Source organism: Pyrus communis, chromosome 1 (assembly GCF_963583255.1).
Source record: "Pyrus communis chromosome 1, drPyrComm1.1, whole genome shotgun sequence".
NCBI lineage: Eukaryota > Viridiplantae > Streptophyta > Magnoliopsida > Rosales > Rosaceae > Pyrus > Pyrus communis.
Genome location: NC_084803.1, coordinates 16,693,301 through 16,710,098, shown reverse-complemented (window position 1 = coordinate 16,710,098; position 16,798 = coordinate 16,693,301). Strand labels below are relative to the sequence as shown.

Sequence of the window (16,798 nt, the reverse complement as noted above, 5' to 3'; positions counted from 1 at the left end):
GTGGTACAAGGAGGTAACTGATAACCTGTGTTTCTTGTATAACTCGACTCAGGTAAAGTGCTTAAGTTGGAGTTTAAATGTTTAGTTACCTGCGGGGAATCTTCAGGACCTGATTGGATGATTGATGATGGTACTGTAGTAGGAGGGAAATTATTTGAACCATTATCTAGAGTTTTCAGTAACTCTTGATCTTGTTGCACCACTGTAGCTGGCTGCTTAGACACTGACTATTCTAAAACATTTTGTTGAATTTGGATGATCTGAGTATCTGCTGCAAAGATAAAGCTCTCCCCTATAGAGGATGCTCAGAAACTCCCCTAAGTAATAGAACTCACTCTCGTGGGAACTCACATATGCGGTAAAATGCATGGTCTGAGTAGGAGGATGGAAACACTTATAGCCCTTCTGAGTGTTAGCATACCCCACAAAGACACAACGCAATGCACATGGATCAAGCTTGCCATGCTGATGTGGATACACTTGAACATAAACAACACAACCAAAGAGAAGTGGTTCGAGATTTGGTGTGAATGGCATGGTGAGGAGAATGGTCAATGTTTGAAATGGAGTTTGATACTGAAGAGTGCTGGATGGTGTTTTATTAATGAGGTAAGCAGCAGAACAAAGAGCTTCCCCCCCCAAAAATGATGAGGTATACGGGCCTCATATAAAAAGGCACGAACAACTTCCAAGAGATGTCTATTCTTATGTTATGCGACACCATTATGTTGTGGTGTATAGACACATGTGGTTTGATGAACAATACCATGTTGACTTAAAAAATTATGTAGGTCATGTTTGACGTACTCTCTTCCATTATCAAACCGAAATGTAGTGATTTTCTTGTCAAACTGAGTAGCAACATACTGATAAAATAACTTGAATTTGGCGGTGACTTCACTTTTCTACTTTAATGGAAAAACCCAGGCCATCTAGGTGCAATCATCAATAAACGTCACAAACCACTTAAAACCACTAATAGTGGGAACTCGTGATGGTCCCCAAACATCAGAATGAACAATCATGAAAGGCAGAAAACTTTTATTCAATCTTAATGGATAAGAAATACGATGGCTTTTTGCCAAAATGTAAGTTTCACAATGAAAGTCTGATTCAGCAAACTGGGAAAACAAATCTCAAAATACAAGTTTCAGATAATCGAAAGAAGCATACCCTAATCATCTATGCCAACCAAATTTTCTTCATCTTGATAGACTTATCTCTTTTCACATGATGTGCGTGACTCAATCTCTTACTGTTGTCGTCTGTCAAGTCCAGAAAATACAACTTTCCCCTCCTAGTACCATATCCAATCACGGCCTTGGTGAGAAGATCCTGAAATAGACAATACAATGGCAACACACGGTACAATTAAGGGAATCAATGATTTGAGGAACAGATAACAAGTCATAGTCAAGTGAAGGGACAACTAAGACATGATCAAGACTTAATAAGGATGTAAGAGATAAAGACTCTTCTCCTATAACTTGGGAGGTGGTTCCATTGGCATTGGTAATATGTGTTTGGCTTGATGCTTTGGTAGAATGCAACCTAGTAAAACTAGATGTCATGTGATTAGTAGCGCTAGTGTCAACGTTTTTCGGATTTGATAGAGGTTCTGATGCAGTCTCTTTAGATGACTGAGCGGATGCAAATGAGGCTCTTGTCGAATCCTTTTTTCGCCCTTTGTGGACCCATCCTTCTGGATAACCAATGATCTCATAATAGCCATTAATTGTGTGGTTATCTAAACAACATTTAGTACACTTTATTGGAGGTCGGTTACGAGTAGAGTCGACATTGTAGTTGTTCAGCCGAGATTGTTTGGACCTTGCAGCAGCCAAGGCTGTGGCATCGAAGGTTCCACCAGCTTTAGACATGGTTCCCTGTCGGTTACTCTCTCATTTAATATGTGTATATGCTGCCTCAAGTTCGGACTTAGGCTCCATCCTCAAAATTTCTCCTCGGATTTGATCAAAATTATTGCCCAAACCAGCAAGAAATATATAAATCGAAGACGATCAACCTCCTTGCGTCTAGTCTCAACGTCTTTCGGATGCTCCATGGTACTTGGACTTAATTAATAAAGCTCCTGAAAAATCTCAGCGAGCTCACTATAATATTTGGCAACGGATGCACCAGTCTGCTTCATTATGAATGACCGTCTGTGAAGGTCATAAATCTTAGCTTCATCAACACCATCTGAATAGGTTTGCTTGGTTGCAACCCATACTTGCTTTGCTGTGTCATAACAAATAAATCGTTTAATTTGATTAGGTTGCATGGCGTCGAACAACCAACCCTTTGTACTTATCATTAAAACTCAAAGTTTTCAAGCTTTTTTCATTAGTTTTCCTTAAAATTTATCCTATTAATGATAATAAGAAACTCTCATAATAAAAATAAATAAATGAATAAAAGTTAATTTTTTTAAACTTATATAGAATAATAATACAAAAAAATATATTTAATATAAAATATACCAATATATACAATATGACTATTGTATTTTATAATAAAATTTTTAGTAATTAAACTTTAAAATTATAATTTATTTTTATTAAAGGGTCGAAATAGGTTACCCACGTGTTACCCGCGTGTATACCCGTTAAGAACCCCTTATTAACAGGTTCTTAACTAGTCACCAAATAATGACCCGATTAGTTATCGTGTTGACCCGAAACCTGATATTTTTGTGTCGTGTTACCGTATCGTGTAAGAAACTGCCGGGTCTACTTTTGACCTTAATTGAGCCATGATTGTCCGCTGCTTGCGCGTATAAGCTTCGGTATGCCTTGAGGGTAATTTTGTCTTTTTCACCCTAGAATCCACGTGTCGCCTCCATATTTTTCTCGATTATTTTTGGCTCCACAGCATACTCATAATAAAAACTAGAGAAAATATTATAACGAAGAAAAGTATTGAAAACACCTTAAAGTAGAAGTATGCATTTCTTCAAGAACCCTAGCCAAGTTCCTATATCCCAAATTCGCATAAAGGAAGAGAGAAAGCCAGGGCCGGCCAAAGACCTTATTACACCAAAACTAGTAATCAAGCCCAAAACGTCACTTTTTCAGTTTCGCGCACTGCTCCTTTATTCTATCGCCAGAAAATAAGGAAAAGTATGATATTTTGACAATATCAAGCTAAGCAACTCACGAACGCCCTCCAATTAGAATTACTCCAAAATTTATCCATTTTATCACGTTTCGCCCCAAAGGAAGTCGAAAGTCCTATATTGAAAACACAATTCAAAGTATCAAAATTCTTCCAAAATAAAAACCAAAATAAACTAAGGTTAGGGTAAAAAATGTAATATATTATCCACTCATCACTCTACTATATGCACACATAGACATTCAGTAGGCTCCGCTATGCGGACTGATAAACAGGCTTTGTTGTGGCACGTAGATTTTTAGATGGCAGATGGTAGATAGCTTCAAAGAGAAAGAATCAGATTCCAAATAGACAGATGTTGGGAGTATGGACTCCGTCACTAAACAAACGAGATTTCTATGTCCCAACTACAACAACAAACAAACGGACAATTCCAAAATCTTCAACAATAATCACTTTAGTGCCCACCAGTCCAAGCAATATGATTGACAGGCAGGCAACAACAACTTCCACACACAGGCCTACAATTGAAACACTTGTGTGGGCCTTTAAAGCAACAAGTGGTCCAACAAACTAAAATGGGGCCCAACTACTTCATTTTCACTCAAACTTCTCACGGTCATCAAATCCTTTCTTTTAGGGTCAATTACATTTTACCAACTTTAGGTAACATAAAAAACTTATATCTCATCTTTTAAACCTTATAATATCATAAATCAATTTCAAATTCGTTGTAACTTTCGTCTAAAAATCTGTCAATTTGCTTGTAAATTGTTGACGTGGCAAGCACAGAGGTGCCCACTCTGTCTGCTCTATTGATTGATATGTGAAAAAATTTATAAAATAAAAACTAAAGAAATGAAAAAGGATGCCCAAAACCTTCCTTCCCTTGTGCTTGCCTTGAACCTCATCACCGCGCCCTTTCCGCCACCTTCCCCGGGCTCCCCAACCTCAAATACCTCGACCTCATTGGAGATTAAACAACCCTCTTCAACCTAAAAACACAAGTATTAAGCTCAAACATATTTGGTTAGGTTCAACCCGGTATGTAGAAGACAATTAAAAATATAAGTTTTAAGTTTTATGTTAAAACATGTTTGGTTTAGGTTCATACTAGTATGTAAAAGAGGAATATTAAGTTAAACATTTAAGTTCTTTATACATTATAGAGCAATTTGGCTATTATATACCAATGATTAAGAACTTTTTTTGCAGGGATTTTCACAAAACAATCATCAGTCAACACTCATCCTAGAAAGGAATATTTTGTTTTAATGTTAGGAGCATCTCTGGGGAGAAAGGCTTAAGTTTATATGTTTGATTAGATTTATATTGGTATGTAAAAGACAAGTGCATGAAGCCAGATATTTCAATTCATCGTGTACTTTGAATGTAGTGTAAGAAATGTAAACAAGTCACACCAAAATTTTATAGACAAAGTTACCATATACATTAAATTAATAGAATAACATTGGGTCATTTTATTAATTAAACAGTGACCCACCATTGACTGAGATTTTTGGCCCGTAAATGTCATAATCTTAAATTATAAAATTTAATATTAAAATTTGAGTATAGAAAAGAGAAAACGTTGCTCCGTGGACTATTAACGGTCTAAGGTTTAAGTATTGAGATCATCATCTATATTTTTATATGTGTGGGTGGGTTTTTTTTTTTGGTGAAATGTGTGGGTGGGTTTTTGATGGAGCACCGAATTAAAAAATAATGTTCAGGCATCTTGTTGATAGATAATAATGCTCTAAAATATTAATGAGAGCTATCCATATCCTCAAAATTGTGTTTTTTTTATTGGATAAATCTCAGTTTACTATTATTAAGTTTCGTGGTTTTTAACATTTAGTACATTAAGTTTTTTTCGTCTCAGAGTTATACCTAAAATGTTAATTTTGGGACTGTCTCATACATCAGTTAAGTTTTCCGTTAGAACTTCTATTAACTGATGATGTGGCACTCATATGGACAATTACTAGGCCCCATGTGTCAATATGGGCCCACTTCAATATTAAAAAAAAAAAATACAAAAAGCCAAAAAAAAAAAAAAAAAAAAAAAAAAAAAAAAAAAAAAAAAAAAAAAAAAAAACACCACGCATCTTCAACCTCACCCAACCCCGTCCTTTCCTTCTTTCCTCTGCAACCCCCACCCTCTCTTCTCTACTCTACAACCCCCACCCACCTTCCCTCCCTTCTCTCCTCTGCAACCCCCACTACCCACCCTCCCTCATCTCCTCTGTAACCCGCACCACCCACCCTAATTTCGTATTGGGAGACGACGATGATGTTGGAGAACAATTCAGAAATAAACAAATATAACAGAAATAAACAGAACTTGAAATTCTAATATTTTAATTTACCAAATATACTTGATGTGCAGAATGAAATTATACAATAAATACATAAACTAATATAATAATATCAATGATACTAACTTGATCACAGAAGGTAGAGGCTAGCGTAAAAGCTATGTCCTTCGAACAGTATTTTCGTCCCACTCTTGTGCTTGTGGTTCTACAACGTCTGCTCGACCAGGATACAACTACCAAATTCTACAACCCGCACCGGATTATAGAACTCTAGCAAATTGCTTTGTGTGTTTACTCTCTGGAAATTTTGTACGAAAGATAAGGAGGAAGAAAAAATGATTCTCACTTGGATACTGTGATTACAAATATATAGGCTGTTTCACACCCTTTCAAATACCTGTTCAGTGTATTTGAAAGCACACAACTCTTTCTAATAGCTGTATCTTTTAATCAAAAAGTACAACTCTTTCTAACAGCTGTGTCTTTTAATCAAAACGTTTTTTTTATTAATAAATTAATTAAAAAACTTAATCCGAAAATTAAAATTAATGAATCTGATTAATTTTAAATTCCAAGGCCCCAAGGCCCAAGGCCCTTGTCTTGATTAATTAATATTAATTGTATTTAGGCTATATTATATTCAAGCCTAATTCACACAACCATAAGGCCCAAGCCTTCAATCCATTTCCAAATGGTCCAAGTTCTAATTACTAAGAAAAGGGAATAAGCCTCTATAAAGGCTTATGAAAAAATACTATTGACCAATGTGAGATAAGAGGGTCTCAAACTCCAACAGATGATTCGTCTGGGAGCCTGGGCGAGATGGTTGACGAGTTGCAAAGGCTGAGGGTCGAGGAGCTTCGATGTGAGGTCCGCCATTGCGACGTTTCGATCATGTAAATTTCGCTGCCCTTGCAAGAAATCTGAGTGTGAGGCATCCTCGTGTAATGGTTTTAGATTTGAGCAGTGAAGAGCGTCGTCACTTTGGCAGACCAGCGGCCCCCGACCTCCAAGGCGATGGAGTCCCAACTCTGGGTGTCGTGCCGGTTCACGATGCAAACGCCATGTTTCTCTCATTTCATCATTTTTTTTTTTTTTTTGAAATTAGGGTTTTTGGTTTTATACTAATCTCTAAATTCTTTTTTTTTTTTGACAGTAGATGATAGATGATGATGAATGCAGAGGAGATAGGTCCCCATTGGTGCGAGGTGGGTGGTGCGGGTTACAGAGGAGATGAGGGAAGGTGGGTAGTGCGGTTTACAGAGGAGAGAAGAAAGGGTGGCCGTTGCAGAGGAAACAAGGAAGTGATGGGGTTGGGAAGATGGCTGGGTTATTTTTATTTTTATTTTTTGTAATTTTTTAATATTGAAGTGGGCCCATATTGACACGTGGCATCCAGTAATTGTCCACGTCGGTGTTGCATCATTAGTTAACAGAGGTTCTAATGGAAAAATTAACAAATGTATGAGACTATCCCAAAATTACCTTTTCTTTATAGGAAAATGAATGTAAAGGGCTTGAAAAGTTTCAGTTTTAATCAAAAACCATGTTATAAGTTTTGTTTAATGATTAGTACAAGACCCATATTAAAGTAGTCCAACTAAAAATGGCCCAACTATAACAAATTATGACTTGTCGATTTTACCCCTAACGTTTTTAGGTTGAGTTCTAGATTTTCATCATTAATGGAGTTCATCATTGTTTTGCAGACCTTCTTCTTTTTCTTTGAAACAAAAATATAGATCCTCATGCTATTTAATTTATATTTTGTATTATTTTGTTGAAATGTGATCGTCGTTATTATTCATAGTGTATTCGAGGTACTGTTTTTCAATTTTTCTTCGTCAGTGGAGTTCATCATTTGTTTCTTCAGAAAATAAATTTGAGATCTGCATGCTATTCAATAATAACGATGGGTCACTGTTTCTGGACTTTAAAAATAAACTGTTTCTAGATTTTAAGTAACACTGTTTCTTGAATCTAAATCATTTTTTCTTGAATCTAAGTAACTGTTTCTAGAATCTAAGTCATTGTTTCTGGATCCAAATGAAATAGACACACTGTTTCTTAAATGTAAGCTAGAAAAAAAAAATAGTGAAAATCACTGTATTTGGATTCAAAGCACAATAAACACCATATTTCTTAAATATAATCAACTGATGCATGAAAGAAATGAAACAGTCAAAGGTTAAAACATAGACTGTTTCTGGAATCTAAGTCACTGTTTCTGGAATCTAAGTCACCGTTTCTAGAATTTAAGTCACTATTTCTGGATTTTGGTTCTTTTCTTTCTATATATAGTGTTTGTTTGTGCACAGACAAAACAAACACTGTATTTGACTTTTTTTTCCAGAAATAGTGTTATGTTTTGGGTTGTTCAGAAACAGTTTTATGTTTTGGTTCTTTTTTTTTCCAGACACTTTTTCACCGGTTGTTGCCATTAAACTTCTTTGAACATGTTTCGGCGACTTTGTTCTGATGAATGCTTCCTTTTTCAACTTTGATTTGAACTTTAATTTGGTTGTTTTTGAAATGGGAGAATTCAATTTGATAGGAAGACAGGGAGTTATTATGATGGTTTCGTACTGGGTTGAGGTTGGTGAAGAGTCAGGACAATATTGAATCATTTAGGGGTATTTACGGAAGTATAGATTTGTAGCTGGTTGGGCTTGTAAGTTTGATCTGTGCACAATAGTTTTGGATGATGATTTTTTATTAAACTTTGAGCTCTTTTGATTAAATAACATTTTAGAATGATTTTTAATTAAATATTTATTAGCTTAAGCCCTTTTCATTAAAACACAATTTCTTTATTTGATTTTTTGTTTACACTTTACATAGAGTGCATCCTTGCCAAGGTTTGTCAGTACTCGGCAGAGCATCTTTTCCTGTCGTCTTCTACTTTTCTTAATTAGTTTGATTGGCCTTTAAATATTAATAGTGTATTTTTTTACGTAAAGAAATGTAATCAGTGTCGAGTAGCAGTTCAAGATATGTGATTAGTGGCCGGAAAATAGATACCCAACTGTGTGAGCAATTTTGATTTGTAGCATAAGCATTAGGGTTGATGTTCTATTGCGCATCTTCTTATCAACCTGCTCTAATAATTTTTTGTGTTAGTTTATACCGACTCTTTAACCTTCGTGTAGCATTACTTCTTCTTTGGTTAATAAGCCAAAGAAATTTATATATATTAGAATTACATAGAGAGAAAAAAAAATAAAAATCACTGTAGTTCTTCACCATGAAGATGTATGATTCCATTGATGGAGTCAATTTAAAGGAAAACTCTACTGATCAAGAAAATATCAAAAGGTCCTATAGTTGAGAATTAGAGTACACAATGAACAAACGAACAAAAGAATTACAAAACTAAGGATACATTTGAAAACAAAGAAACATTACAAATTTGCCGATACAGCTGTACAACTCCAATGAACTTCAATGTGACTGACTTGTTGATATGTGAATAGCAAGCATCCTATTTATAATAAACTAAACTCTAATCTCTAAACAAAAAACGTATACTAATGGGTTGATTCAAATTTTAAACTTATTATTTTTCAACACTCCCCATCAAACTTATGGCGGTAAACAACATGAGTTTGCCAACAAGTAAATGTGAATGTAGGCTTTATTCATTGGATAGACAAGCAGGCTCTGCTACACGCACAGACAGATATGCAAGCAGGCTCCACTATGCGGGACAGATAGACAGGCTTCGTTGTGGTTGGTAGATTTTTAGATGGCAGATGGCAGTTAGATTAAAACAGGCAAATATAGATTTCAAGCAGACAAATGTTGGGAGTATGGACCTCGTCACTAAACAGACAACATTCCTATATCCCAACTGCAACAATAGACAATTCCGAAATCTTCGACAATAATTAATTTAGTGACCACCAATCCAAATAATCAAGTGATTGGCAGGTAGAAAGCAACATGCGGCCCACCAAACACAAATGGGGCCCAAAATCTTCTTTTTCACTCCAACTTCTCATGGTCGTCAAATTATTTCTTTTAAGATAAATTACATTTTACCATTTACTTTCGATCACATAAAAAACTCATACTTCGTCTTTTAAACCTTGCAATATTATACATCAATTTCGAATTCGTTGTAATATCAATCTTCCATTTAAAAATCCGTGAATTTGTTTATTTACTGTTGGCATGGCAGTCGTAGAGCCCATTCTATCTCCTCTGTTGATTGACTAAATGCGGAAAATTTTATAAAATGAAAAACTAAGGAAATGAAAAAGGAGGCTCAAAACCTTCCTTCCCTCGTGCTTTCCCTGAACCTCGTCACCGGCGCCCTCTCCGCCACCCTCCCCGGGATCCCCAACCTCAAATACCTCAACCTTATCGGAGGTTAAACAACCATCTTCATCCTCATCGATCTTCTCCCTCCAGTCATTAGAAAATTGGCATAAGTTCTATTCAATCAATTACTTCACAACAAAATTAAAGATTCAGCCAAATTTTGTGATTCGTTATTTTGTTTTCTTTCTTTCCTTTTTCCTGGTCCTCGGGCCTCTTCAAAATGTGAAAAACAAGCGTGATAGCATAATAGACCTGGTTTGTGCAGATCAACAAAGGTGTGATAACATATGGTGGGTGCGGCGGCGCCTTTGATGCTGGTATGTCAGACACGGCGGTGCGGTTTGTCAGATTGCGAGCAGGCTGTGGTGGTGAGATGCAAATTTTAACCGAGAACAAACAAAACAATGGAAAATACGACGATAGACAAACTGATGCGAGACAAATGCAGGGTAAACCCAAATCCGAAAAACAAGCCGAAACAGCTACATAACTCGAATGGACTATATTGAGATTGAATTATTCACAAGTGAATAACAAACATTTTATAATAAACTAATTCTAATTCTTAAACGAAAACCTAATTCTAATAGACACGGTCTAAATCCTAAACCTAGTTTTTTTTTTTTTGGTTACATGAGGGAGATATTATTGATAACTAAAAAAGAAGTTACACCTAGTCAGGGAAGACATAAACCTTACCCATCAAAAAACGGAGACAATAAATAACAATACAAGAGAAAGAAGAGGGACAGAAGCCTTGCCTTCTAGAAACAAAAATAAGAATGATACAAAGAAAAGAAGGTGGGGACATGAAACCTAACCCTTCTAAAGCCAAACCTAAAGGTCTAAACTTGCAAAACAAGTTGAGCAATAGCACAAAGTTAGGAAAAAAAAAAAGAAAGTAAGACAAACTTGGATGCCGAGATGCACATTAATTTGAGAAGCGGTAGCCAGGCAAGCCAACATAGTCTGAAAACACTTTAGCACGAGCTGTCGGCGGAGGAGAATTATGCCAAGTTAAAGTTGGAGAAGACAAGCCCATGCTAGCAAAATTGTTCGCAACAAAATTTCCTTTGCGATCTATGTGAGATGTGTAGAAAGTCATTTTCCTAATGCGGTCCAAACAAATAGGCCATTGCGTACAAAGAGGCCAAGGAGGACCAAAATTAGACAATTGAAAAGCAGAAATAACACTAGAGCTGTCACTTTCAAACCAAAGATAATGCCAACCTCATTGATATGCAAACTCTACACCAATAATAATTGCAGATAATTATGCAAAAAAAAAGAGTTGCGATTACCAACCCAATGGCAAAAACTACCAAGAAAACGACCATGGCAATTCTTGAAAATTCCTCCACAACCAGCAGGACTGAGATTTCCTTTAGACAAACCATTTGTATTAAGTTTAATCCAAGGAAAATAAGGAGGAGACCAAAGGACAGAAAGAATAGTAGGCGCGTTGCAAGAGATATGTCGGATTCCCAGCGAAGAGATGATTTGAGTGTCAAAACCCTGACAATAACCAGGAATAAACTTTCCACCATGGACAGTCACATAATTGATAGACATGCAGAGACGATGAAAATAAATTGGTCGACCCTAAAAAATAAACTTATTTCGAGCCTTCCAAATAACCGCAATAGTAGAAAGACTCGCAAAAATCCAGAGATTGTGCGACTGTTTGGAAAAAGGCTTATGCACATAAATATCCCAAAAAATATCCAACGAATCTAAAAGATGCAAAGAGGTACCAAATTAGTATGCTAAACACCTCCAAAACTACCTAGATATTCGACAGTCGAAGAAAAGATGAGCAGTAGATTCTTCAAAGTGTCAATTAATCTATCAAGGGGATGCAATGGTGCATATTGTAGAGAATTGTTTTCGAATGAGTCAAAGTGTTAAAGTTATTTGTTTTAACGTTCATATGGAGCATCTATGGGGAGAAAGGATTAATTAGGCTTATATATTATTTGGTTATAATCATATTGGTACGTAAAAGACGAGTAAAAAGATAAGTGGCTGATGCAAATTTGGTTGAGTGTTAAGTTAAAACTTTTAAGTTTTTTTTTATAATTTTATTGAAGAAAGCTCTAGCGCCGATATCTGTCATGCACATAATTATATACCAATGATGATATATGTCCAATTGATTTTAAATTAAATATTCACCATAAAATAACATAAGAATTGGAAAAATGATTTATGGTTTCTACTAGATTTTCTCATAATCACACTGCTAATTTTACTATTTTTTCCTTCTTCGGGGTAATGCATGGTAATGCATATATGCACTCATTTTATTATAACATCCAACATTTCTAAAATTTTGTATACATAGGAGCTCATTCAAGAAATCTATTCGACATACTCTTGCCCTGACTAACAAAAGGTCACCAAATTTTTTTGTACTAGTGTTTGATGAACTCTTATTGTACTAGTGTTTGATGAACTCTTAAAGGCACCTTACAAACCATATTCGCGGGACAGATTACTCCCTACTAATCAAGGTTCTGCCTGGTTCCTAGCTCTTAGGTGGTTAGGCGGATTTAAGTAAATCTATTATATTTTGTGTAAATAAGTGTCTGTTTATATTTAAAATAAATATAATTTCATCATAAACTACAAAATAGAATAACATATATATATATATTATGAAGTATTGGAACATAATGAAAACATGGGGAACAAGCTTATAATGTGTGTTCATTTAAGTATTCAACAAGTCTCTTACAATTTATTGAAAATAATAAAATTCAAAAAGAAAGTTATCTATTTTCTGTTTAAGTGAGTTGCAACCTAAACGGATGCCTAGGCAGTCTAGACGGGAATTTTTAGAACAGTGCTACTAATTAACGAAGAAACTAGCAAAAGTTCCGAGATTATGGATCTAACTGGTTGCAACTTTCCCTCTCACAGACACTTGCTTTCAAATAAGTCAAATTGTTAGAACTTAGAAGTTCTTTTGCTTTAATGGTAACTTGGAGCATTATGGGAAAAAGGCTTAATTAGGCACATTAATACTAAAAAGATAAGTATTGAGCTCAATCATATTTGGTTAGGTTCAACCTGGTATGTAGAAGACAAGTAAAAATATAAGTTTAAGTTAAAGCATGCTTGGTTAGGTTCATACTAGTACGTAAAAGACGAGTATTAAGTTAACTCATTCAGCTCTTTATATATTATAGAGCAAATTGGGCTATTATATACCAATGATTGAGAACTTTTTTGCAGGGATTTTCACAAAACAATCACTCTACACTCATCCTACATTGCTTGGTGCAACACAAAGAGAGTGATTCACATTTACAAACACAAAGGAGTTAAAATTTTGAAAAAGGAAATGTTAGGGTTAATAAATTAAACCTAGGGGTATGGTTGTAATAAGTCCAAACCTCGAGGGTGTGAGTTAAACTCTCCCTATTTTTTATATGCTTTAGAATCTCCAATCTTCAGCTAACTGCCGAGTAGAACGAAACGACTGAAAAATAAAAAAATCATTTATATAGCGACAAGGACCATATACTTATGTAAGAGGTCATCGAAGATACTTTTAAAGAGTAGCAAATACTAAAGCAACCATAGCTCTCTGACTCTGGGCAATCAGGATTCAGAAACTGATCGGCGGCAGCAAATATGGAACTGCCGTCGATGTTCACCAATGGTTTTCTGATATCACCACCGACCCTTTTCACGGTGTTAGCAATGTTTGCAGGAGTTTTGAGTTACTTGTATGGCCCCTACTGGAAGGTGAGAAGGGTACCTGGCCCACCAGTTATCCCTTTCGTAGGACACCTTCCCTTGCTGGCAAAATATGGTCCTGATATATTCTCAGTTCTTGCCAAACAGTATGGCCCTATTTTCAGGTTAGTATGCGTATATTGCATATATGTAGCAGATTTGCATTTGCAATCGTCTTTGGGACCAAAATTTATGTCTAATAGTTGGACAATATATTCCCAAATAAATTTTATTAAATGGTATACGTTTGAAATTAACTTCATATATATGACTGAAATATATGGTTCGAATGGAGGTTGGTTGTTAAACATATGACCTCGTAATAAATTGTACATTTTAGTTATGTCACTTTAGTTCTGAATTTGTCAAAGCTGGTGGCGCATCCATATGGCCATGGCATAGCTATTAAGGTATTGATTCTACACATCTTGGCAGGTTTCATATGGGTAGACAGCCACTAGTAATTGTAGCTGATGCAGAGCTTTGTAGAGAAGTAGGAATCAAGAAATTCAAAGATATCCACAACAGAAGCATTCCGTCTCCCATCGCAGCTTCCCCTCTTCATCAGAAGGGTCTCTTTTTCACCAGGTATTTGTTTTAGGGGCTAATTACGGCAGCGGTTACATAACTTTATAGTCATATTTCACTTTGATCCTTCAGTTCAGTTCATAAATTTTGTGGTCCTGCAATTGCATCAAGTGATTCTCACTTGTCTTTATGTTACAGTTTCGTCCATACAACCATATATTTGATGGATAAGCAGTTACTTGAGGAATAGTGAATGATATATGGAAAACCCTAACTCCATGAAGTGGAACATAGGTCATCTATTAGTAAATGTCCATAAATGACGGGAAAATGACCAAAGTGAAACATGAATACAAAGTAGAATTTGGGGACCTGTTTTGAATTACCAAAATGAAACATGAATACAAAGTAGTGTAGAATTTATATATATCTGTCAGTTAAATTCATAAAGTTTATCTACAGGGATGCAAGATGGTCGACAATGCGAAACACTATATTATCATTGTATCAGCCATCGCACCTAGCCAGCCTTGTCCCCACAATGCAATCATTCATCGAGTCTGCAACTCAAAAGTTCGACTCGTTTAAAGAGGATGAAGAGATTACCTTTTCTGACCTCTCCCTCAGGTTGGCCACTGATGTAATAGGACAAACTGCATTTGGTGTCAACTTTGGCCTCTCTAAACCACAATCCATTAGTGAATCAATTGACAAGATTGACAGCAAAGACAGCAACAATGATGATCAAGTCTCGGATTTTATTAACCAACACATATATTCCACTACTCAGCTTAAGATGGATTTATCCGGTTCCTTTTCAATTATACTGGGACTACTTGTTCCTATTCTTCAGGAGCCATTTAGGCAGGTCTTGAAAAGAATTCCCGGGACAATGGACTGGAAAGTTGAGCGTACTAACCGGAAGTTGAGTGGCCGGCTTGATGAGATTGTGGTGAAGAGAATGAAAGACAGTGAACGTGGTTCAAAGGACTTCTTGTCACTCATAATGAATGCGAGGGAATCGGAAATGGTTGCCAAAAACGTCTTCACTCTAGACTACATTAGTGCAGTTGCTTATGAGCATCTCCTAGCTGGATCAGCCACTACATCATTCACATTGTCTTCAATTGTCTACTTGGTTGCCGGACACCCAGATGTCGAAAAGAAGTTGCTGGCGGAAATTGATGGATTTGGACCTCTTGATCAGATGCCAACTGCTCATGATCTTCAATACAAATTTCCTTATATTGATCAGGCATGCGTTCGGAATTTCAAAATTAGTGTAGACTTTTGTAAAAGATTTGAAATTCCAAGGGCTTAATTTACTTGATCGTCATGCCTTCATATTGATTTTTCAAATGCAGGTTATTAAAGAGGCAATGAGGTTTTACCTGGTTTCCCCATTAGTTGCAAGAGAAACATCTAGGGAAGTTGAAATTGGAGGCTATCTTCTACCAAAGGTATTGCTCTACTTTTCCTATGTAAATTGGAAATGGTTGCATAATTTATGGGACTAATTTTTTTAGAGGAGCAGGGAACTTGGGTGTGGTTAGCACTCGGAGTTTTAGCCAAAGATCCAAACAACTTCCCGGAACCAGACTCGTTCATGCCAGAGAGATTTGATCCAAATTGCAAAGAAGAGAAAGAAAGGCATCCTTATGCTTTTATACCGTTTGGAATCGGGCCTCGAGCATGCATTGGTCAGAAATTTTCACTGCAAGAATTAAAGGTCTCGCTGATTCATTTGTACCGGAAGTATGTATTCAGGCACTCTCCCAACATGGAGAACCCTCTGGCACTCGAGTATGGCATTGTCCTTAATTTCAAGAACGGTGTCAAGGTTAGAGTCGTAAAGCGGTGATCATGCACTGATTAGTCTTCAACACTGCGAGATCAATCTTTTTATTCGTACTCATAAATCCTTGTGGAGCAAGATCTGACTGCGGCATCTTTTTGCAATTCCCGCTATCCATGCAGTACCATCATTTGTCCTTTGTTATGCTGTTTGTTGGTGGCATTACTTAGCCTTAGCTGTGTCTTGCTTCTGCTTTGTTTCAATGAAGTTTTATGTAAACATCTTCACTGTAAAGCTTTTAAATTTAATCGTAAATTTGAATCTTATGAGCTAGTAATAACATAAATGCGAGATAATGATCATTTCAATGGAAACAAACAAGTAGATGTCTCGCGCTCATAACCATAAACAAAATATTTTACAAATGAACCTCGCATTAAGGACTCTATTATTTGTTGTGTCACGGGCTCTATAAGTGTCCACTACTATGGCTGTCATGCACTGATTTCTCTAATGTGGGATTCTCTTCACATCCATCTTGGCTTGTATTGAGCCAACCTTTTACACCAACAATCTCCACGCTGGCGTGGGCAAGCCAAGGTAACGCCATACTTTACAACCCACGGGTTCCCAAGAATGGTATGGTTGCCGCACCGGTCACTGCAACTCTACCTCTCCAAGGATTTTTCCTTCAGCCCCTCTAGGAGCCCTTGCTCCACCTAGCTCCTGGTGGACTAGGATTTTCCGAGCCCTACTCTACTAGGGGAAGAGCATTCGGCTCTCCCATGGGAATGGTTGAACATGGGTTGAGAGAAAATCAAAAGAGCTAGAGTGAGGTCTCTGGTGAAAGAACTCTTGGGGTAGATTGAAGATCTTAGAAAAATTATGTGAGTGGGTGTACAAGGAATTTGGGATTGGGTTATGTCGATCTAACTCAACTGTGGTTTTGTATTTGGTGAGGGTATAATTT

The 16,798-nt window shown here is 36.4% G+C and overlaps 1 protein-coding gene across 1 annotated transcript; it reads left to right on the top strand.

The window, feature by feature from the left end:
• The first annotated feature begins 13,278 nt into the window (after nt 1–13,278).
• LOC137717784 (cytochrome P450 711A1-like) lies at nt 13,279–16,116 on the top strand. The gene is made up of 5 exons (XM_068457274.1): nt 13,279–13,630; nt 13,941–14,093; nt 14,496–15,288; nt 15,398–15,493; nt 15,568–16,116. Exons 1-5 carry the CDS (start codon nt 13,401–13,403, stop codon nt 15,892–15,894), a joined length of 1,599 nt encoding a protein of 532 aa, XP_068313375.1. The 5' UTR covers nt 13,279–13,400; the 3' UTR covers nt 15,895–16,116.
• The last annotated feature ends 682 nt before the right edge of the window (nt 16,117–16,798 follow it).